Below are 25,931 nucleotides of genomic sequence, written 5' to 3'. Positions count from 1 at the left end.
TTAAGATTACATTATATTACTTAGAGCCCGTTTGGACATGAGAATTTTTTCCGAAAAATTTCACTTTTTTTTTTTTTTTGAAATTAGTGTTTGGCCATAAAATTTTCGATTTACACTTGAAGATGAATTTTGGAATTTTTCGAAAATTTGAAAAACTCCAAAAAACTATTTTTCAAAATTTCACTCATATCACTCACAAATATTCAAAAACAACCCAAAATTTTATTCATGTCCAAACACAGCTCTAATTTTCAAATACAAATTTCACTTGAAAAAATATTTCACTTTTTTTTTTTTTTTTTTTTTTTTTTTTTTTGAAATTTTACAACTCTTATGTCTAAACACCCAGTTAGAATAGGTTTTGGGGTTTTCTAAGGAGGTGTCATTTGTTTTTGGTTTTTTTCTTTTTATATGCTTTAATTTGGTTGGAGATATAAGTCGTCAAGTGGGCAACATGTCTGAAGTGACTTTTGATATTCCGTTTTTATGTGTCAAAATTCATAATACCAGGGTCAAATAACTTACCATTTTTATGTTGACTTTTGATATAAAATTTTCAACTTCTATAAAATAAAATTTGTATAATAACTTATGCAAAAGTACAATTAATCATAATTAACATCTTTTACTATTTAAAAAGTAATTTAGAAATTATAATCAAGAAAAATCAGTTTGTCTCTTAAAATAATATTAGTGTTACATGAGTTAGAACAACCATGAAAAGAAGACCATTGGAAACAGATTTGGATATACCAAATATCAAAAACCCCACAAAAATGTACACAGAGAATCAATATGATCGCTTGGTAATTAACTCTTACTAAGGCCTTCTAATTCTCTAAATTGCCCATAATTTTACTTGATTGAGGTGAAAGGAAAAGATTGAGAGGAATATACTAAGGAGTTGTTTGGTTCGGGGACATAATTAAAATTATACTGTAGATAATATTAGAAATACTCCCTCCGGTAACCATAAGTGATTTTTTTGGTTGTTTTTACACATATTAAGAAATTCACCTTTTAACATTAATTAACAATGAAATTGACCATATTAACCTTTACTATCTCTTCACATAAACACTACTAACACTTACTCCAACACTATTTACTCCAAAGGGCAATGTAGGAAAAAATAATTAATTCATTCTTGAAATGTGAAAAAATCACTTATTTTGGACCACAAAAAAGGCCAAAAAATTACTTATTGTGGACCGGTGCCCGGAGGGAGTAATAATCACTGAAATATTCAGTACATCCATCTATATAGACTTATGCCACAATTTTATTCTTGTTTATATATGGTTCTTTTTCTTGAAAAAGCAAAGCTGAATTTGGTAGGAGAGGAAGTGCACTAATATAGAAGGTTACATCATCGTGGCAAAGTAATAAAATAATTATAGTTACTTTTTTTAACTTACTTTTCGTGTACAACATCAAATATTAATTTTACGGTTGTTTTGGTTAGGACATAATTTGATTCTAGAACCAACGATGGTTGTGGTGTATCGGTAAGTAATTTTTTATTCTTAATTAAAGATCTTGTTTCGAGCCCTACGTATAAGTCACCTTTATTAAGGGATACTTTACCTCAATGTAAGATTTCCCGATGCGAATTCTCGTGTAATCGATCTCCATCGGTAATTGTTTCACATGGCCACATGACTTGTGTAAAAAAATAGAAGACTTTAAGCTACTATACTCGGTGTCTTAAGTTTTTGGGTTGAATATTTTGAATGTTTTTTTTTTTTTTGCACTAAAGTGTATGTGTAAACGTTAAAATAGCACGGGCTAGCTAGTTTTCGGATTGGTAATTGAAAAATAGCCAGCATTGCAAAGTCATTGCAAAAATAACTACTATTTTGTTACAACACGGAAAGTTCACAGCATAATATACTGGAGATTGGAGCACCTGTATATGAACTTCCAGCATAATATGCTGGAACTCCAGCACACAAAAAGTTTCAGCATAATATACTGGAGATTGGAGCATGAACTTCTAACAAATTATGCTGGAACTCCAGCACACGGAAAGTTCCAGCATAATATACCGGAGATTGGAGCACCTGTGTATGAACTTTTCAACATATTATGTTGGAACACCAACACATTATGAAATTCCAGCATGTTATGCTGGAAGTTCACATGTAAAAAATTGGAACTCTAGCATATTATGCTGGAATATTTTCCAGATTTTGAACAGTGTTTTTGTTCAGATTTATCTTTACATGAAAAGTGGCTAAATTTCGATTACTTTTGAAATTGTGACTATTTTTCAATTACCGCTTATAAATCTGGTTATTTTTGAATTTCACTGGGTTGCATAAGGTTATAGTATTAAACTTGCAAAGATCTTGAGCTACTTTACCTGCCTTAAAGATTTTGGATTTGATGGTCAGCCCTTTTGATAATAGTTACATAATTTTTAGGCTTAAACCTTGCCTTGAGGATAATGGGCCTTAGAGCAGAAACGAGGAAGTGATGATAGAGTGCTGTTTCTCAAAAGCAGCCCAATTTAGGAAGTGGACTCGTGCCCAGGCCCGTACTGGTTCCTTGGATAGTATGGGCTTGTCTTAAAAAGCCCAAAAAAGTCCATAAAACATGAAAGCACGGGGCAAGTGCATCGATAACAATTCTCAGAAATGCTATTTAGAGATTAGCCAATACTTATTTTAAAAATTTAAACTAAAAATTTTAATTTCAGGACAACTTAGGACATTTTTGTGCAAAAAAACTAAACTGAAAAACTGAAATTTATGACGCACTGACTAATTCTTAAATAACATTCCTTTAGAGTGGCTACCTGGTGTCATTTCTACCGGTGAACCTAGTGAATTGTGAGCAATGCACTTTCTGATTTTCATGAATATGAGAACACTTTGCTTACCACTTCTCTCCTACTTACGTATCTGATTGTACTAATGATAAAAACACAATTATATTGTGGAATAAGATGGCGTTGCTCTTTTTGTAAATGCTAGGTGTTGCTCCCAAATGCACATGCAAGTATACGTGGTCGACAAGTAATATAGGATTGTAAGTCCAGATATCGTACCCACAGGGACTTGTGATTAACTATCAACTAAAGTAAACCAAACAATTAATCTATTCAAGCGAATCCTAACGTATGAATATTTAACTTAAATTAAACTAGAGTAACAAATTAAGAGATCAAAGAAAATAAGTTGGCGAATTATAGAGAGGAATTCAATGTGAGTGAATATTCTAGAGCTATGGGTTAGCTAACAATCCCGTTGAGTTTTTCACTTAAATCGTCAAATTAATTTATCTGGTTTATTGGTTGACAGGGTTAATATTGCTCGTAGCCTTCTTCCGAAGTACAACTCGCCTATTCAAGCTAACCTAACGCCTATATTCCTATAGAATTAGGGTTAACAAGAACGCATTTATAATTCCCGTATAATAACCAAGCAAGGCGATTAGGTATATTCCTATCCTAACCGCAAATCCGCTCCCCCTAAGAGTTAAGATCTTGCTCTACTCAATCTTATATGCAATCTAGAATTCCCTCTCCCGAGTTCAATCCTAAATTCGTAGATAGTATTCAATTGGTGATCAAGCAATCAATAAGCGCAAGATTGAATAAATAAACCAATATGATAAAATAATAAGAACAATTCAAGCTTCAAACTACAAGGTTTATGTAGCACCCAACAACTCTAGAACAAATAAACTATGAAACTAAAAGAAGAGAAGAGAAGAAAAACTAGTTAGAAGCCTCCTCCAAGTATGGTGTGTGTTCCTCTACGTGAATTCCCCTTCAAAGTATGTTAGATCTCCTCCAAATTAGGTTTAGAACTCCTTATATACAAGTTGAAACCGTGTAGGGCCGAAATAACCTTGTCCCGGACGAAATAAGTAAACCACTGCAACACAGTGTCCAGGCCAGCACTAGGCGCTGGTCCTGGCGCTGAAAGCAGAAATATTTTGCCGTTTTCAATTCAAAAATCCTTTTACAATTGTAATGAATTCTTCCTTGTCTTCTACTTGGGGGGACAAAAAGACAAAGGGTGTCCCCCCCCCCCCCCTTTTTTTTTATTATTTTAATTTTCTTTCTTTTTCTTCCGCATTTTATTTATTTTTGCTCCAAATCTCTCCATCTTCCACTACTAAAAAACGGCTAATTTCCGACCGAAATTTGCGACGGAAAATAGTAGTCGGAAATTTCCGACGGAATCGGTCAGAATATTCATAAAAATATATTTTTCAATTTTTAATAATACTTACGACTAATATTGCGTCTATGTCCGTCGTAAATTTTGGCGGAAAATTCCGCGTCATTTTTAGCGACCAATTCGATTGAAAACAATTAAAAAAAAAAAGAAATAAATAAAAAAAATAGCGACCGATTCGGTCAGAAATGTTTAGTAAAACGAGGTTGACTACTTTTGACCAAAATTACCGACCGAATCGGTCGAAGAGTTTTTTAAAAAACCCTCAGCGACTTCCTTTCTTTTCCTTTTCCTCTTTTCTTCCTTCTCTCTCACTTAAACTTCTCCCCACCTAAACCCGCCGCTTCCATCAACGAGCAGTACTCGCCGGCGCCGCTGCAAGTCCGTCGAGATCCTCCATTGCCAGGTAAATTTCCCCCACCCAAACCCTCCACTGCGTACATATTATTCCTCCTGTCTAGATGAATTTTATACTGTAAAAGGCATTAAGCCTCTTCTGGAATTTTATACATTTCTTTCCATTAATATATAGTACATTGTTGTGTGTATATATAGATTTGTGTTACTCTTAGAAAGCAAGAAACATATAAATCAGAAGTACCAACTTTTAAATCAAATGTCTCTATTTTCCCCTTAAAATATTACTACTCCTTTGATTCGTAACTTGTCCGAGGCCGAGACTTGACAGCTACAGCAAGGATAAATAATTGCTACATCAATTTGAATTAGTGCTACATGAGTTAGAACAACCATGAAAAAAAGACCATTGGAAACAGATTTGGATATTACCAAATATCAAAAACCCCACAAAAATGTAAACAGAGAATCAATATGATCGCTTGGTAATTAACTCTTACTAAGGCCTTCTAATTCTCTAAATTGCCCATAATTTTACTTGATTGAGGTGAAAGGAAAAGATTGAGAGGAATATACTAAGGAGTTGTTTGGTTCGGGGACATAATTAAAATTATACTGTAGATAATATAAGAAATACTCCCTCCGGTAACCATAAGTGATTCTTTTGGCTGTTTTTACGCATATTAAGAAATTTACCTTTTAACATTAATTAACAATGAAATTGACCATATTAACCTTTACTATCTCTTCACATAAACACTACTAATACTTACTCCAACACTATTTACTCCAAAGGGCAATGTAGAAAAAAAAATAATTAATTCATTCTTGAAATGTGAAAAAATCACTTATTTTGGACCACAAAAAATGACCAAAAATTACTTACTATGGACCGGTGCCCGGAGGGAGTAATAATCACTGAAATATTCAGTACATCCATCTATATAGACTTCTGCCACAATTTTATTCTTGTTTATATATGTTTCTTTTTCTTGAAAAAGCAAAGCTGAATTTCGTAGGAGAGGAAGTGCACTAATATAGAAGGTTACATCATCGTGGCAAAGTAATAAAATAATTATAGTTACTTTTTTTTAACTTACTTTTCGTGTACAACATCAAATATTGATTTTACGGTTGTTTTGGTTAGGACATAATTTAATTCTAGAACCAACGATGGTTGCGATGTATCGGTAAGTAATTTTTCATTCTTAATTAAGATCTTATTTCGAGTCCTACGTATAGAGTCACCTTTATAAAGGGATGCTTTACTTCAATGTAAGATTTCCCGATTCGAATTCTGGTGTAGTCGATCTCCATCGGTAATTGTTTCACATGGCCACATGACTTGTGTAAAAAAATAGAAGACTTTAAGCTACTATACTCAGTGTCTTAAGTTTTTGGGTTGAATATTTTTTTTTTTTTTTTTTGCATTAAAGTGTATGTGTAAACGTTAAAATAGCACGGGCTAACTAGTTTTCGTATTGGTAATTGAAAAATAGCCAGCATTGCAAAGTCATTGAAAAATAACTACTATTTTGTTACAACACGGAAAGTTCACAGCATAATATACTGGAGATTGGAGCACTTGTATATGAACTTCCAGCATAATATGCTGGAACTCCAGCACACGAAAAGTTTCAGCATAATATACTCGAGATTGGAGCATGAACTTCCAGCAAATTATGCTGGAACTCCAGCACACGGAAAGTTCCAGCATAATATACTGGAGATTGGAGCACCTGTGTATGAACTTTCCAACATATTATGTTGGAACACCAACACATTATGAAATTCCAACATGTTATGCTGGAAGTTCACATGTAAAAAATTGAAACTCTAGCATATTATGCTAGAATATTTTCCGGAATTTGAACAGTATTTTTGTTCAGATTTATCTTTACATGAAAAGTGGCTAAATTTCAATTACTTTTGAAATTGTAATTATTTTTCAATTACCACTTATAAATCTGGTTATTTTTGAATTTCACTTGGTTGCATAAGGTTATAGTATTAAATTTGCAAAGATCTTGAGCTACTTTACATGCCTTAAAGATTTTGGATTTGATGGTCAGCCCTTTTGATAATAATTACATAATATTTAGGCTTAAACCTTGCCTTGAGGATAATGGGCCTTAGAGCAGAAACGAGGAAGTGATGATAGAGTGCTGTTTCTCAAAAGCAGCCCAATTTAGGAAGTGGACTCGTGCCCAGGCCCGTACTGGTTCCTCGGATAGTATGGGCTTGTCTTAAAAAGCCTAAAAGAGTCCATAAAACATGAAAGCACGGGGCAAGTGCATCGATAACAATTCTCAGGAATGCTATTTAGTGACTAGCCAATACTTATTTTAAAAACTTAAACAAAAATTTTTAATTTCAGGACAACTTAGGACATTTTTGTCCTAAACAACTAAACTGAAAAACTGAAATTTACGATGCACTGACTAATTTTTAAATAACATTCCTTTAGAGTGGCTACCTGGTGTCATTTCTACCCGTGAACCTAGTGAATTGTGAGCAATGCACTTTCTGATTTTCATGAATATGAGAACACTTTTCTTACCACTTCTCTTCCTACTTACGTATCTGATTGTACTAATGATAAAAACACAATTATATTGTGGAATAAGATGGCATTGCACTTTTTGTAGATGCTGGGCTACAATTGGAAAAGAAGATGTCAAGCATTGGAGTGACAACTATGGATAACTACCCTCATCTGCTTCAAGTAGTTAGCACCCCCAATTCAACTTGTCGAGAATGTCATCTCCGTTGAAGCACTAGCAATTCGTGAAACGTTGGAAAAAGCTATAGAGAATGGATGGTCAAAGGTGCATATGTGTAGTGATATAGCTAAAAAGAACATAAATGGAAAAATTGCAGAATTTAAGTAAAAAGATTAAATAAGATTTTTCATTCTTCCATGCCTCTTTACAATGATGCTGCTTAGCTAAATAAGGCAAGGGTCCTACAGCTGTGACCACCTAGACAACCATTGAGAAATGAACAGAGATGGTACTATGCTAACGGCTAAAAAAGGATAAGAATAGACACGTGTCTTTCCAAGATAAAAACAACACTACTTGGATAAAACTCTAAACAAATAAAACTCAAAGGACTTAAGTGCTAATATACTAAAATGTTTTGCAACTTAGCTTCTTTTCCAAAGTTTTCCAATTTCATTTCTGAAATGTATCCCGTTCCACAACATCCCATCTCCCTTCGAGAACCTTGATCTTCAAGGTTGAAATTCAGGGGCTTGGGAAGTGATAAAGGAATAATCCTCCCAAGCATCCTCTGGAGCCAGATTTGCTCATTGCATCAAGATTTGAGTAACAGCTTGATTGTTCCTCTTTTCCGTTCTCCAGTTAAGTATTTCCACTGATTCTGCCACCAACTGACCTGCAGGTGTGCTCAAAGGTGGTTCCTTTATGGAAAAATCTTTTGGACCCAATTTCTTCTTCAGTTGAGAAATATGAAAAACTGGGTGGATCCAAGACTCGACGGGTAATTGTAGCTCATACGCCACAAAGCTAATCTTTTTGATAATTGGATAGGGACCAAAAAACTTGGAGGCCAGCTTTAAGTTCTTCCTCACAGCCACTGAAGATTGGCGATAAGGTTGTAATTTGATGAAGACTGAATCGCCTACTTCAAAGGTGCGCTCACTTCTTTTGCTATCAGCATATTGCTTCATTCGTGCCTGAGCCTTAATAAGATTTTCCTTCAGCTGTTTGCTAATTATCTGTCTTTCTTTCAGCAATTGATCTACGGATTCAACCTTGGATTGTGCAATCAGCTCGAAGGTTGGCTGGGGTGGATCATACCCGTATAGAGCCTTGAAAGGGGTCATATTAATTGCGGACTGATAATTTGTGTTGTACCAGAATTCCGCCAGAGATAACCATTTGCCCCATTCCTTAGGCCTTTGCCCAATCATGCATCGGAGGTAAGACTCCAAACATCGATTCAACCTTTCTGTCTGACCGTCGGTTTGGGGATGATATGCCGAGCTCAACTTAAACTGAACCTGTAGGTTTTTGAAAAGTTCTTGCCAAAATAGGCTCACAAAAATTGGGTCTCTGTCAGAAACAATTGGGGACGGAACTCCATGTAATTTGCAGACATGATCAAGGAATAATTGAGCAATTTGAGTAGCATTATACGTATGAGCTAATGCAATGAAATGCGCATATTTTGTAAACCTATCAATCACCACTAGAATGACTTCCTTTCTTTGTGATTTAGGTAATCCCTCAATGAAATCCATGGAAATGTGTTGCCAAGCTCTTTCCGGAATAGGTAAAGGGTGTAGCAATTCGGGGTAGGCTACACTCTCATCTTTGTTCCGTTGGCAGACTTCACATTCTTGTACCATTAATTTCACATCTTTAATCATCCTTGGCCAATAAAAAAGTGCTTGAGTCTTAGATATGTGGCATGAATTCCAGAGTGCCCTCCCCATGAGGTTGAATGCATATTATGAATCATTTTTGCCCTGAGGCCTAACTGTTTCCCACCCATAATTTTCCTTGGAACCTTAGCAGTCCTGATTGTAGTGACACATCTTGTACTGCCTGAGAGTCTAAGCTGAGCTTTGTAATTAGTTCTTGAGCCTCTTGCTCACCTCATAGCTTTCTATCACTTCTTGTACCCATTTGGGCTGAATCACACTTAGGCCCAAACACAACGCTTCCGCTTCTTGGCTACCATTTGGTTTTCTCTTCCCTTCGAGACAAAGCATCTGCTACTAAATTCTCTTTCCCTTGCCTGTAGTGTATTTCATAACTTAGGCCCATCAATTTTGTCACTCCTTTGTGTTGTAATGATGTAGTGATGCGTTGATCTTTGAGGAATTTTAAACTAAAATGGTCAGTCCGGATGATAAAGTGAGTGGGTTGAAGGTAATGTCTCCATTTTTCAACTGCTAAAAGAAGGGCAATTAATTCCTTCTCATATGTTGAAAGCCCCAGGTGTTTTTGACATAAAGCCCGACTCATGAAAGCAATTGGCTTGTCGTTTTGAGACAGAACAGCTCCTACTCCCAGACCACTAGCATCTACTTCGATCACAAATGGTAATTTAAAGTCAGGTAATGCTAAAACTGGTGCTTGGGTCATAGCTAACTTCAAAGCCTCAAACGCATGTGTTGCTCCATCATTCCACATAAAACCCCCCTTCTTTAGTAACATGGTTAATGGTTTACTGATTGTTGCATAGTTCTGAATAAACTTGAGGTAATAACCAGTTAATCCAAAAAACCCCGCTGCCCTTTAATGCAATTGGGCTTAGGCCAATTCACCATAGCCTCTATTTTTGCACTGTCAGTTCTGACCCCATCCTTTATGATGACATGGCCCAAGTATTCCACTCGAGTTTGGGCAAAACTGCATTTAGACCGTTTGACAAACAACTGATGTTTAGCTAACTGTCCAAAAACCATTTGTAGATGGTCCAAGTGCTCTTTGAACGACGCACTATACACCAAGATATCGTCAAAGAAAACCAAGATGAATTTCCTTAGGTGAGGCCCAGAAATTTGGTGCATTAGCGCTTGAAAGGTCGCGGGGGCATTTGTTAGCCCAAACGGCATCACAGTAAATTCTCACAGCCCATGATGAGTCTTGAATGCAGTCTTGTGTTCATGACCAGCTTTCATGCGTATCTGATGGTAACCTGAATGTAGGTCCAACTTAGAAAAATAATGAGCGCCATTAAGCTCATTCAAGTAAATCCTCTACTACAGGAATGGGATACTTGTTTTTAATGGTAATGTCGTTAAGCCTCCGGTAATCTACACATTATCTCCATGTTGAAACTTTTTTCTTGACAAGAATCACAGGTGAACAAAAAGCAGAAGTACTGGTAGTTACTGTTTTTGCCTCCAACATTTCTTGGATGATTCTCTCAATGACATCTTTCTGCTCATGTGAATACCTGTAGGGCCGCTGATTAACAGGCCTTGAACCTGGAACTAACTCAATGGCATGGTCACACGATCGAGCCGGAGGTAATGCAGTAGGCTCATTAAAAACATCAGCAAACTCAGACAAAATGTCTTTCACTTGAGCTGGAACCAACTCTTCATTTGGTTCTACTGATTCCAAGTAATATGATTGAGCCACCCAGTTACAACCAGCTCTGTTAAGTAGCCCAGAAACTAACCTTGAATCCATTTTAGCCATGGAGTGTGAATCTGGATATCCAACCAATGTCACCATTCGGCTACCTTTCATGAAAGACACACTATGAGGCTTAGTATTTATAACCATGGGTGCTATCATATCGATCAATCCATTCCTAATATCATATCACAACCTCTAACCTTTATTAATCGTAAATCAAATTTGAAAACTTCACCTTGCATTGGCCAGATTACGTTGGGCAAAAATTTTACTCCACATAATTCCTCCATTGGCTACCCTAACCTTCATGGGCCTAACCGTTAAATGCATGACTAGTTTCAATTTTTCTGCCAGTTGGGGGTCCAAAAAACTATGTGTTGCCCCCGAGTCCACCAACATAATTATGGGTTCATTTTGAAGTATTCCTGGAATCTTAATGGTGTTTGGGCCTCTATCTGGGCCGTCCAGCATATTAATCCAAGCTTCTTCTTCTTCGAATTCCTCCATTGCATTTACCACATCCTCTTCATCATTCACTTCAGATTTTTGTTCCTCTGTTACTCCAGAACTTTCCCCTTCCTCAAATATTGTTGCCGCTTCAGTACCCTCTATAGAATTAAGGGCTTTCACCTTGCATTGATGCCCCGGAAAATATTTGTCGTGACACTTATAATACAACTTCTTTTCACGTAATGTTTCCAAGGAAGGGTTATTCTGTGAAACTGCTGGATTACGGGTTACTATGGGTGGTAAATTTTTGAGAAACTTTCAGAAACCACTATGTTTTAGTGGTTATTAGCTAGTTATAGCTACCATTTACTATATTACTTCCTATAGCTATGTTTTCAGGTTTTTTAGAGCGTAGTCGATGTATTTAAGCTACTGTATTCATGAATACAGTAGCATTTTTAGGCGTGAAACAGGGGATTACAGCTAGATATTTTTTTGTATTCGACTGTATTCACGGCGTGAAACAGGGGATTGCAGCTAGACAAATATTGTATTCGACTGTATTCACGATATATAATTGTGAATACAGTAACATAAATAGCGCAAATCATGGTCTATTCAGTTGATTTTAAGCGGAAAGTGAATCAATTAACACAATAAACTCCTAATATAAGTCAACTAACTCAATTATAAGTCTGAATACATAAAGCCATCTGAATACATAAATTATATTAATTAAAAAAAATATGAATACATTCATGGAATAGCGAGACAGTGAATACAAAAAAATATATGGAATACAACGAGATACATTGAAATACAATGAAAAAACGACAATGAATATAATGAAATACATATAATACAACGAGATTTATTGAAATACAATGAAAAAAACAGTAATAGACTCGTCGTGTTGCTCAGCCGCAAAACTCCGAATACAGCGAGATACATTGAAATACAATGGAAAAAAAAGGTAACAGACTCTTCAAGTTGCTCAGCGCTAAAACTCCGTCGTCTTTGTTCAAGTATAACCCTAATGTCGTCTCGTCGATAGCAGATTTCGATGAATTTTTACTTTGTTTCCATCGATAATCGGTGAAACGAAATTGCTTTGATCGCCGAAGATTTTCAACAGAGGAATGGAATCAGCCGGCATTTTCGGCATCATAAATTTCAAAACTTTGCAGTTCAAATCCATGGCAAAGAGATGAGATTCGAAACTGTACAAATAAAAATACCTTTGAGAAGCTCTTTAAATGTAAGCACCACGCTGTCAAACGAACAAGAACTTCTGGAACTAAATTTCTTTGTCGCCTAACTTTCGCAAATTACTGTTATAGCAGCATTACAAGATTGAAACATATGCATTGATAAAAACAATAAAAGACGATGTGGGTGAGAGAGAATTTCAGTTGCATAATCGTGTTTTCTGGGGAAGATAATGGCGTGTATTCAAATTAGAGAGAGAGAACGTGGAGAGAGAAGTTTACATCAAATACGGTAATTATGTGAGAGAAAAATAATAATTAGCGTATATAGTGGCTTTAGGGTAGGAGTTAACCATAAATAGATATTTTGCTATAAACATTAAAAGGTAGCTATAGAATATAATCTTTTAAAATGGTATTTATTTAAAATAAATTAGGTGTTATGCTTTGCTATAGGAGGTAAAAATTCCTAAATTTTTTGGACTTGGGCCAATGATTACTTTGGGGCTTGGGAAAAAAGTTATTTGGAATTTTTACCTCCTATAGCAAAGGTTGATACCTTATTTATTTTAAACAAATACCCTTTTAAAAAATTATATTCCATAGCTACCTTTTGATTTTTATAGCCAAATATCTATTTATGGTCACCTCCTACTCTTAAGCCATAAAATAAGCCTTGTTTTATTTTTCTCTCTCATTCTCTCAGATTTTTCTCCACCCTCTCTCTCTCTCAACTCCAGTCTTTCTCCATGAATACAACCACAATTCTCCCAAATACAGATCGAAACGGGCAGCTTTGACTCTCAATCTGGAATTTATATTACCAAGTCTCCCCTACACAAAACGAAAGAGCCAACACGTGAGGGTTCTAGGGTTCTGCATCTTCCTCTTCTCTTCAGATTATATTACCTCTGGAATTTAGAAACAAAACTCTATATAAATCTTCGTCTTCCTCTTCTCTTCGTCGTTCTAGGGTTCTGCCCAATCTGGGGTTTTTCGTCCCAATCCACAAGCGCCATTCAAATTCAATTGTAAAGAATAGGTTTTTTTAAGCGCACGTGAAGGTATTATGGTAACAGGAATAGTGGCGTTAGGAGTCAGAATCGCGGCCCTCTCGACGAGACAACATTAGGGTTGTTCTTTAACAAAGACGATAGGGTTTGGGGCTGAGCAACTTGAATTTTTTGTTAATATATTTCAATGTATCTCGCTGTATTTCCATGTACTTCATTGTATTCATTGTCTTTTTTTTTATTGTATTTCAACGTATCTCGTTGTATTTCATGTATTTCATTGTATTCACTGTCTCATTGTATTCCATGAATGTATTTATATATTTTTTAATTAATATAATTTATGTAGTCAGATGTATGTATGTATTCAAATTGCTCTATTTTTGTTGTACTTATCGGCTGGGAAAAATATTCAGCATATTTTCTCTGAAGATTGCTATGTTTTTGGGGTGTTTTTCGGTTGAGAATCTTTTTTATAACTGGAAATACAAATTTTGTGTGCTATAATTGAGTTTGTTGAGTTATATTAGGAGTCTATCATGTTAATTGATTCACTTTCCGTTTAAAAAAAGTTGAATAGACCATGAATTGCACTATTTACGTTACTGTATTCACAAATACATATCGTGAATACAGTCGAATACAATAATCTGTCTAGCTGTAATCCCCTGTTTCACGCCGTGTATACAGTCGAATACAACAATCTGTCTAGCTGTAATCCCCTGTTTCATGCCTAGAAATGCTACTGTATTCATGAATACAATAGCTTAAATACATCGAATACACTCTAGAAAACCTGAAAACATAGCTATAGGAAGTAACATAGTAAATGGTAGCTACAACTAGCTAATAACCACTAAAACATAGTGGTTTCTGAAAGTTTCTCAAGTTATTTTGGGTTGAGTGGTGGAAATCATTGGTGGCTGAATATTTTTATAGATGGCTACCAAGATCTTCTCATGTAATTTGGCCACTTCTAAAGCCTCTATCATTGTCTGAGGATTAGCTACTCTTACCATAGACTCCAAATCGGGTTTTAATCCTCCAATAAAACAATACACAAAATAGGCTTCATTAAAGGTAGGATTAATTAATAACAAGTAAAAACGCAGTTCTTCAAACTTGTTAAAATAGCTTTCAACATCAGTCCGTTATTGTAGCCTATTAAATTCAACCACAATGTCCAAGGGTCTAATGTTACCATACCTTCGACAAACATCCAAACAAAAAGTTTCCCACGTTACGACCCCCCCATGTTCCATCATATATACATCAAACCATGTATCCATCTTTTCCTTGACATGGAAAGCCACATAACTCATTTTTCAGTAGCATCAATTTGATACAATTCAAAGTACTTCTCACACTGTCTTATCCAACCTCGCGGGTTGTCAAAGTCAAAATCAGGAAAACTTAGCTTAACTTTTGGGCCTTTAAAAGGGCTGAAACTATTAGCTTGTATCAAAGAGTTGGTTTGGGTAGTGGGCTGTAAATTGTGTTGACTATTGGGTTGCACCAATGAACTATTCATAATGCCCTGATAAGCTAGAGGTGGTAGGAAGGTAGCGGTGACAGGTATTTGGGTTGAGGTGGAGTTAACTTGAGTTGTGTTCATCGGAAAACTTGTGTTAAAAACAGGGTTAGACAAAGAAATTGGTATAGATGAAAAACTGGTAGTTTTTGGTGGTTGAGTGAGTGAAAGTGGGGCAGGAGGTACAAAGAAGGTCCTGAACCGTAAGATGTTGGAGGCCCAAATTGTATAATGGGTACTGTAGCAAAAACCATAGGATTGAAGGGAGCGGCGGCTAAAGATAAATTCCTGCCCATTTGTGAAAAATTTGGTGTCACCGGTGAAAGAGAGGGTGTGCGCATACCCGTTGCCGAAGCTTCTCCACTTTCTATTGTTGAATCACCAATGGCCAAACCTGCAACAGATCTCCCGGAAGCCATCGATTTCGATCTTTGTTCAATCTCTAGACGGCCTAACAAAGTGTCAAGTCTACGATTGTTCTCTACTTGTATTTGTGTGGCCTTTGCATGCAAACGAGCTTGATTTTGTTCAAGCATTTCCATCCGTTTTTTAGAATCATTGATATATACTTGAAGTTGAGTTTCGATTTTTTTCTAGCCATCATCGGGAGCTTTATCCTTTTGTGACTCCACCATGACTTACCAGAAAGCCACCGGAAAAGCCTGGCTCTAGATACCAATTGTAGTGATATAGCTAAAAAGAACAGAGATGGAAAAATTGCAGAATTTAAGTGAAAAGATTAAATAAGATTTTTCATTCTTCCACGCCTCTTTACAATGATGCTGTTTAGCTAAATAAGCCAAGGGTCCTACAGCTGTGACCACCTAGATAACCAATGAGAAATGAACAAAGATGGTACTATGCTAACGGTTGAAAGGGATAAGAATAGACACGTGTCTTTCCAAGATAAAAACAACACTACTTGGATAAAACTCTAAACAAATAAAACTCAAAGGACTTAAGTGATAACATACTAAACTGTTTTGAAACTGTGATGACCCAAAAGGTCATCACTTGCTTTTAAATTGAATTCTCTGTTCTGAGGCTATAAAAACCTCTTTTAGCATCGCCTTGATTTGCGTGCGCAGTCCGGGCCCATAGCCGGAAAGCTTAAATGAGAAAATCTGTGAAAAATAATAAATTTTGACTATAAAATGAATTAGTTTGACTTCGGTCAACGTTTTGGGTAAACGGACCCGGACCCGTGATGTAACGGTCCCGGAGGTCCGTAGGAAAATATGGGACTTGGGCGTATGCCCGGAATCGAATTTCGAGGTCCCAAGCCCGAGAAAAGAATTTTTAAAGAAAATTGTTTTCTGAAATTGTTTAAAGGATTTGGAAATAAATTTTGATCAGAACATGTTGGTATCGGGCCCGTATTTTGGTTCCGGCGCCCGATACAGGACTTATATGTGGTTTAAGATAATTCTGTGAAGTTTGGTAAGAAACGGAATCCGTTTGACGTGATTCGAGCCTTAATTGCAAAATTTGATGTTTTAAGAAGTTTGAAATATTTCATTGATTTTTGAGGTTTAATTCATTGTTAACGATGTTAGTTTGGCGATTTGATCACACGGATAAGTTCGTATGATGTTTTTGAGTTTGTACGTATGTTTGGTTTGGAGCCCCGAGGGCTCGGGTGAGTTTCGGAAGGTTTTTGGAACTCAAAAGTTGCAGGTTTTTCCAGTTCTGGTGTACTGATACTTTCTTCTTCGCGTTCGCGGGATGACCCTCATGAACGCGATGTGTTATTTATGCTGAAGGAAAATTCCTTCTACGCGAACGCGTAACCCAGGTCGCGAACGCGAAGCGTTGGGGGGGGGGGTTTCCCTTCGCGAACGCGGTCCTGGCAACGCGAACGCGAAGGCTAATTGAGCCTGGGCAGGGGAGGGGTATTAAACCTACGCGAACGCGACCACATGGACGCGAATGCGAAGACTCGAGGGATCGCTTCTCCGCGAACGCGAGCCGTCTTCCGCGAACGCGAAGGCCTAGCAGGCCTAACCCATCGCGAACGCGATGAACCTGCCGCGAACGCGATGAACAATTTCGCCTAGTTATTTTAAGTTTCCAAAACAGAACACATTACGGGATTTTCATTATTTTTCACAAACTTCATCTTCTCCACACCTGTTGGGCGATTTTTGAAGAACTCCTTCACCATGACCTCTTGGGTAAGTAATCCTTGACTTGTTTTCTTCCATTTTTATCAACACCCACTAGATTTTTAGGCCTAAAACATGAGATTAAGGGTAGAAAATTAGGGATTTGGGTAGAGTTAGGGCTTTTTGATTATGGAAATTTGACCTCGTTTTGGGGTCGGATTTCAAAACAAATTATATATTCGGGCTCGTGGGTGAATGGGTGATCGGGTTTTGGTCCGAACCTCGTGTTTCGACCAAGCGGGCCCTGGGTCAATTTTTGACTTTTTAGGAAGAATGATTAGAAAGCTATAATTAAGTATTGGGATTGGATTGTTTAGCATATATTGATGTTATTAAGTCGATTATGTATAGATACAATTGATTTGGAGCCGAATTCGAAAGAAAAGGCGGTGTTTGAGGATTGAGTTGGCCGTGGAAGTTCAAGTGTTCGGTCTAACCTTAGCTTGAGGGATTAGGAGTTGAGCCCTATTTGCTATTTGCTTCTTGTTGAGTACGACGTATAGGCATGGCGACGAGTATCTATACGTTGGGGTCGTGCATGACCGTGAGTCTTAAATTGATATTGTTGTGTTCTTAAATGATACCACGAATGCTTTAATTGGCGATTCTCGATATTGAGCAAGGATTTAGTTTATTTTCGTGGAAATTACTTATGATTGAGTATTGGTGTTAACTGAGATGAGTAGGAGTTGAGTTAAGATTGGTTAGTTTATTGTTGATCCCTTGCCGGGACACTTGGTATGGTTGTTGCTAAAGGTATATATATATATATATATATATATATATATATATATATATATATATATATATATATATATATATATATATATATATGGATCGGGTTGCACGCCGCAACAACGTTATATTGGATCGGGTTGCACGCCGCAACAATATTATATTGGATCAGGTTGGACGTTGCAACAATGGTAAATGATAAGGGATCGGGTTGCGCGCCGCAACAGTATTATTATTGTTTTGTTGTAGAATCTGAGTTGTTCTCTCATATTTCTCTTAAGTTCCTGCTGGATTTGACATTTTCCCCATAGCATGTACCCCCCCCCCCCTTTCCCTATTTAAATTGTTTATCTTGTTATTTTTCGCTGTATATTATATAACTGCACAGGTTTATCTGGAGTCTGGTCCTAGCCTCGTCACTACCTCGTCGGGGTTAGGCCAGGCACTTACCAATACATGGGGTCGGTTGTGCTGATGCTACACTCTGCATTATGTGCAGATACCGGAGTAGCATTTGGGTACCAGCACTTGGGGAGCCAGCGTTCAGTCCATCCAGAGATCCCGAGGTAGTCCTGCAAGCGTCCGCAGGCCCGGCGTTCTCTCCTATCCATTATATGTTCTGTTTTCACTTGTTTCCGAGACAGACTGTATTTCCTTTTTCAAACACTTGTATGTAGTACTCATAGACAGTTCGTGATATTGTGACACCGGTTTCTGGGTAGAGGTGCATGTTGGCATTCTTCTACTGATTTTGGTACTAAATTAACTAAGTCTTCCTCTTGATTTCATCTTTCGCTATTATTTAAATGTTGATCACCTGTTAATTCAAGTTGTTAAAAAGGATTGAAATGAAAGAGTTAGAATTTCTATATTTCGTGGCTTGCCTAGCTTTTACGTGTAAGCGTCATCACGACCCCCGGGGTGGAAAATTCGGGTCGTGGCTGCAACTTAGCCTCTTTTCCAAAGTTTTCCAATTTCATTTCTGAAATATATCCCGTTCCATAACAATATGTAAAAAAAAAATGGTGGATATGATACGGAAAAGAGTGGTAGTCTCATGGGAGATAAAGACAAACTTGTGAAGATATCTGGATGATGATGAGCTCCTTTGGAGATGTCAATATTGTATATATTCCTAGATCTTGGAACGTATTAGCGTACAATTTAGCTAAATTCTCTATTTCACTAATACGTAGGGTCACTTCGGTTTCTGCTTCGTAGTTAGGTTGTAAATGATGCCGGTGCATCCTTTGCCTCTTTGAGACCTTTTATGCGTTTATATAGAAAATTATTCATCAAAAATAAAAATAAAAATAAAAAAATGCTTTGCGATGGTTAAGTTGAGCAATTTCAAAATTAAAGCAGACTTGAATATCGTCCTTCGAAAAATAAAAGTTCTTATATAAGCATTTTCATCTAAGCACAACCAAAAAATTTCATCTAAATCGAAGTATTTTCTGATTGATTTTTAATGAACAAAAAGTTACTGTAGAACTTATTCAAAATAATAAGAGTTTTAACTATAATAAAAAGACTCACCATAAAGTTGACTAGTTTGATGATATCATTTCACACTTAGTATTTTGTCCATTTCTAGATTGAATATTTATAACGCTCTAATGATTCCATTCTCTTTGTATCTCGCAATGTGAATAGCCTTCTAGATTTCTCATTTAAAGGCAAAAGGAGAAAAGGAAAAGAAAAAAAAAGTTTTTAAGTCTAATACATTCCATTTTCACTAATCTTATTACAGATATGGAATACCCAAGAAAGACTTGTGGAATGTTTCTATCTTTGTAAAGATCTCGTTTCATATAATTTTGAGATAGTAATTTTTTTTATTTTGATAGTAATTTACTCGTTATATTGTGATTCGAATTTTGATATTTTAACCACTAGATTGACCTCTCTAAATATATTCATTATATTTGTGCACAACTCTTGAAGTTAGTCAATTTTATTCTCACAATAACCTTCAAGCTAATCGATTAACTTCAAAATTTTAAAATATTATATAGTCAATTCTTTGTACAATCTTCTTTTCATATATACATTCAAAGTTTTTAGCAGCAGCATCTTAACGTATCCAAATAATATACTGTACGTTATATTAGTAGTCTGCTTTTATATTAAACGTTTTTATCAACCATAAGTTCTTCTTCAAAACAATTATATTTTGTGTATATATACTACATGTTAAATTTCTTTTGTGCATTTTACTTCTCTTATATTATATTTTGACTCCTTTTAATTAAAATTCTACCACTTATAATAATTTCATACAATCTTGAACATAAAAAAGGTTTTTTGAAGTGAGAATACTTATCTGTCACAAGGGAATGGGAGAATCTTTACTATTTAATCAAGAAAATATAGGCTGCAACGGGTGGTAAAAAAGATTTGCAAAAAGGAATCAAAACCCGCGTTGGCTTTCGAATCTTTTGACGTTTTAATAACATTTTTTTTTGCGAATATATTCTTATAACTTTGTTTCGGTTTATCTTAAATTTTTACATAAACAAGGTACAAATTATTCTTTTACCTTTTTGACTTTTATTAGTCAGTTTGAGGCTTCTTTCGGCGTAATATTCTCCAAAGACACGAATAAAGCAATCAAATTATGCAAAGTTGATAACCATTTCCGTGATCCTCTTCACTTTCATTTTCATTTAAAAAAAATTGAAGCTAGTGATACAAAATTTTAACAGCTTGTTTGGATGGTTGAGCGAAAATAATGAGAGATTAGAATTTAAATTCGAGTGAAACAAAAGCGTTAAATAATTTCTTTTTATTTGTTTAAGCTCTGGTTAACAATATTACCCAATATTTATGCAGGTAAAAACTCAATAGAATAATAATAAATGCACATAAAATAACCCAAACACATGAAAAAAGTTACTATATTCTAAAGGGATGGTGACAAAAAATTCTATCTTTCAAACCGGGGAGAAATTCAAAAATAGCCAGATGTACAAGTGGTAATTGAAAATAGCCACAATTTCAAAAGTAATCGAAGCTTAGCCACTTTTTATGTAAGATAAATCTAAACGAAAACACTATTCAAAATCCAGAAAATACTCCAACATAATATACTGGAGTTCTCCAGTATATTATTATACTGGAACTCCAGTATATTATATACTGGAGTTCCAGCATAATATATTGGAATTCCAGCATAATATACTGGAGCTCCAGTACTGTATAATATACCGGTCCAGCATAATATGGTGGAAGTTCATACACAGGTGCTTCCAGCATAATATGCTGGAAGTTCATACACAGGTGCTTCCAGCATAATATGCTGGAAGTTCATACACAAGTGCACCGATCTCCAGTATATTATGCTGGAACTTTCCTTGTTTCAGCAAAATAGTGATTATTTTTCAATAATTTTGCAAACGCCGGCTATTTTTCAATTACCAGTCCGAAAACTTGCTAGCCCATGCTATTTTTACTTCAAACCGATCTATATCATATCATTTCTTCGACAAATAAATGTTGTGGCCGTGTGGGTCCACATATTTAAAATTAAAAATGTGAAACTTAGATGTTGCCTTCTAATTTCTTTTACTCCTCATCCATCCAAGTGAAAACTTTATACTATAAAAGGCGGTCATTTGCAAACAAGTTCTCAAATCTCAACACTGTGTCTATCATATTTGCATATAGTCTGTCTGTTTGTTTGCTTGACAAATAATACTGAAATACTTTTCCTCTATACTCCTCTTTTCTTGTGTTCATTTTTCAAGATGCAAAATCAAGAAAATCAAGTGAACCAACCTCCTCCAGGTATGTGTTTCACCCCCTAAACACTCTGACCCCATATATACCCCAAAAAAAAAAAAAAAATGCAGTGCACAAAGTATCCCGCACACGAGGGATCCGGGAAAGGGTCACATTCCAAACGGTGGGATATAGATAACCTACCCTAATGCAATCATTAATGGCTGCTTTTATGGTTTGAACACGTGACTCATACCAAAGTGGAGAATTTCTTTAAGAATGTTCAAGATTTAATATATACTTGTAGAAAACAAGAAACACAATATAATTTTTTTGCAAAGAGTTTTCAACTGAAGTTGAACTCACTTATGTTCTAAATAATTTCTTTTTTGTGTGTTTTTGTTTAAAGGTTATCCTACTGAATCTACACCAACTGGAAAGAAGAACAAGAAGATGAAGTGTTTCCCAAGAAGTAAACCAAAAGGAGAAAGGGGCTTCCTTGAAGGATGGTAATTAAGTTTTCTCAATTTTCACATCATATTTGTTTTGTAACTATTGCTTTGACAGCCTCAAGTAATATTATTCCCTGTTAAGAAAACTTTAGAACAAAAATTTGTTAACTTTTCTTGTTTTTGTTTTTTGCAGCCTCTTTGCACTATGCTGCTGCTGGATATGTGAAGTTTGCTTTGACTAAATATTTAGGATTTGGCCACATATAAAGAAGTCCATGAGTCCTTTTTATGTTGATCTATTGAACTAGTGATGTAATATATACTTCTGTATTCCTCTATATTATCATGTAACCTCATATTCTTAGGATCTGAAACTCTGTATATTGGTTAAGGTGTGTTACTTGTCTTTCAATTTGTTTTATACTATTTTGAGTTTTGTAACAATTGTTGTGTGTAAACAATTCTAGAGAGTAGAGATAATACATGTCTTACGTACATAGAGCTAATGAGGCTGCACCATTTTCACTACAAGAACGTTTTCTATTGCAATATGTCGCGCGCTGGCTGCAATAAAAAACAAAGGGAGAATTTAGGAAGAGGGTAGGTCTTTCCTTCTATTTCTATCTTCTGATGCAGATCACTCACTCAATGGTGTACTGTTTATGGTGACACAAAAGTGAGCAGAGACAAGCAGAAGAAAGCTTAGTACAAGCTCATATAAGTAGTAGAAACATCACTAAACAAAAAAACTCTTAGAATTGGTACATAAGTACAATGCTGTACAGAACCTAGCAGCTTTTCTAAGACATGTACTCTCTAGATGACCATCCTGAATCATGTCTCCCAAACGAGTAGGCTGTCGGTGGCATCTGCGATAGATGGAGGGGATCTGGTTCAATTCCATAATCAGTCAGTGGCCTGTGCTCTAAAATGTCATCATGCTTTTGAACAAATTCAGGAATCTCGAGCTCTCCTTTCTTTATGTCGTCCCAAAGGTATTGCAAGCGACTAACATACTTTATTTTCCAATACAAGCTACACCACAAGAAAACAGGTGAACGTCCTGTTGTATCTCTCTCAAATGAAGGAAACAACAAACTGCTAAGGCTATGGTTATTAGAAGTTAAAAGAGAGAAAGAGTGAATTCTGAAGCAAAGGTTACATAATACAACAAACAAAGCTTCAAGAAAGATGTAACCTCAATGCATTTGGGAAATATTTTAATGTTACGAGGGTATGCAACATGATGAGCATTGCTAGCATTATGGTCCAGCGTACATGTTTTATGGAAACAGATCAACTCTTTAAAACCAAAAAATGTAACTATCGGGGTCAAAGTTCATGCAAAAAGCTCTCGACATGATAGGACCCCTTGTAACTGCAGTAAAAAGCCTCCTTTACAAGATGAAAACCTCAGGCTTAAATTTATAAGAGCCTTCTGTGACCAACAAATTTTGAAAGGGATAAACAAATGACTACAATCAAAGTTTGAAGATGATGATACCTGAGCACTAAACATGCAGGGGAAAAATGTGAGTACAATAATACTGTGACCAGAGTCTTTAACTAACCAAGAAGTTACTTACCCTCCACTTAGAAAAAATCTGCCTAGTGTTGCAAGAACAAGCCTTGACCGTATCCCAGGATGCACAAAGTATACAACCTGAAGCCTGTCCTTATGCTCAGAAGGCAGATCTTCGTAGATCCACCTCAAGATGGTTAATCCGGGGTTGTTATCCTCCTTCTGGACAGTAGTATGCATGTAGACAATGCAGAATGGCTCCTCAGGCAACTCCGAGCAAATTTTGTTAAAGACGTACCTTTTCAGCCGCTCCCCATCTATAACTACAGCTGTGTATTATTGTTGAAAATAGTTGTTATAAGAACAATCAACTGACAAAAAGCAAGGGAAACAGCAACAAGAAATATGAGATGGAGTATCACTTGAGAGAAGAAACAGAAGCCACGAATAATTTTAAATTAATCACAGCCTCAATTCTGAAGAATGGAACTATTCTTTGCAGGGAAATTTTGTCTTAGTCACAATGCATATATCATAACTTGCATTCAACTTAAAAGAAAATTTTGTCCAAGTATTTTGAAAGCAACACGTAGATGAAACCACGACGTAAAGCAGACATCAAATAAAGAAGTGGCCTAGAGGTTAAAATCATGCCTTCGGAAAGGTCATCCATCCATGGACATGTATTTGTCCAACTTTATATGGTCCGTGACTGTTGCTTATTCAATCACCTAATGGTTATAGTCAGTACTCAGCTGAAATGGATACAACAGAGTTGGAGAGAGAAGGCCATAGGAACCAATGAAGAGAAGAAAAAGCCAAAGCTTCTACTGTTTTCCCACGATTGAAGAATATAGGAGTTAGCACAATTGTCTTGAACCCATTGTAGCACCACAAATGACTCCATAAAGGACGAGCTCACACAGGCAAATCCAATAAAAATCTTTGAAGAGTCAAAGCAATAAAACCTGGTATAAAGGCCTATAAGAATCAAGCAAGAAGCATTCTAGTCAACTCTTAAAATAATACCTCCATGTAAGTGTCCCCATGTCATTGATAATCCAAAATGATTTGCTCCAAATCCATTTTCCTTACTTGATAGGTCAAACCCTTGAATTTTAACGATGATCAATCTATGATATGTTTAAACAATGGTAGGTGAACTTCAAAACAAGTTTTATCACTTGATATTCAATTAAAAGTTTGTTAGACTGTTGACAGGAATACACATTTCGGATGACATCACAGGCTTACATGGTGTATTCTTCCCGTCAATAAATCAAACAGCCACCGGAATAAATGCAAAATATAAAAGAACAAAGGAATAAAAAGCTCAAACACCAAAGTAGCTTTCTTTTCAGGTTGCAAGTGCAGGCAGAAGCATCACACTAATCCATTTACTCGATTGACAGTATAGTCAAAAAAATGTTACGGAGAAGGTTTATTAATTAGTTTATACAGCTGAAGGTACAGGTCTCAAAGTAAGCTCCGCAGCAATAGCGAAACAGAAAAAGACTCGATTTTTAAGCTTTTACACAAATACAGAACATAGCCACACCAATACAGGTACACCATCGTAGCTTTACGGAAGCTAACACACACACACACACACACACACACACAGAAAACACTAACTTCCACTTTGTATCAGTGAATTGTTCATAACATGGAACAAACAGAAAACACTTACTTCCAGATTTAAATTATATTACAATATCCTCTCTCAAAATTGATCATTTTACCTAAACTCAACAACAAGAAGCAAAAAATATAGACATAATAGTACTAGTTGTCAAAATTGGTCAGTACTGTAATATTTAAGTAAATTTAGGTAACTGAAAAGGGGTTTGTAGGAAATTACCCGGAAAGTATTTTCCAACAATACGGAAGATCCGATTACCCGCTTTATCAGAACCGGGTTCAAGGCGGAGGAATTGGAGGAAGTCAAAATCTTGTTCCTCAGAAGAAGGAAGGTGAGAAGGGCAATCATGCCAGCTCTCTTCGGGTTGGGTCAAAAAGGGTCGGGCATCAATACCAAGATCCGATGCTAACACTAAAACTGAGAATTCATCCTTACTGGAATTTGAACTGGAGCCTCCCGTATTCATCTTCACTGTCGCAGCTCCAAAGCAAACCAACACACAATATAAGGGGAAAAGGTCAAATTTACATCTTTGGTCTAATATTATCCCAGTTGTTAAAAAAAGATTTTGTTTTGGACCTTATGCTAACGGAATCCCAATTTTGAAAATACTTTTAAATTTATAATAAAAAATTGAGGAGATTTTTACTAGCTATATATAATATAAACCTATTTATTACCTTTATTTAGATTCCTTATTAACTGCTTTATATACCTATATTTACTAATTTTATACAAGACCATAAAAAGGAGGAAATGAAACATATTTTAAATATTGAGTATGAGTTACACATAAACTCTTACATTTAAGATACTCTTCC

The 25,931-nt window shown here is 35.9% G+C and overlaps 1 protein-coding gene across 1 annotated transcript; it reads right to left on the bottom strand.

Annotated features, from left to right (window-relative positions):
* Window positions 1-22,534: 22,534 nt before the first annotated feature.
* On the bottom strand, window positions 22,535-25,679 carry LOC109206459 (ganglioside-induced differentiation-associated protein 2). The gene is made up of 3 exons (XM_019369281.1): window positions 25,330-25,679; window positions 23,533-23,797; window positions 22,535-22,981 (listed from the first exon to the last, which is right to left on the bottom strand). Exons 1-3 carry the CDS (start codon window positions 25,574-25,576, stop codon window positions 22,747-22,749), a joined length of 747 nt encoding a protein of 248 aa, XP_019224826.1. The 5' UTR covers window positions 25,577-25,679; the 3' UTR covers window positions 22,535-22,746.
* Between the last annotated feature and the right edge of the window lie 252 nt (window positions 25,680-25,931).

The sequence above is a fragment of the Nicotiana attenuata genome, unplaced genomic scaffold (assembly GCF_001879085.1).
Source record: "Nicotiana attenuata strain UT unplaced genomic scaffold, NIATTr2, whole genome shotgun sequence".
Taxonomy (NCBI): Eukaryota; Viridiplantae; Streptophyta; class Magnoliopsida; order Solanales; family Solanaceae; genus Nicotiana; species Nicotiana attenuata.
Note: the sequence above shows the minus strand (reverse complement) of the source record. Positions and strands in the feature narration are given on the sequence as shown.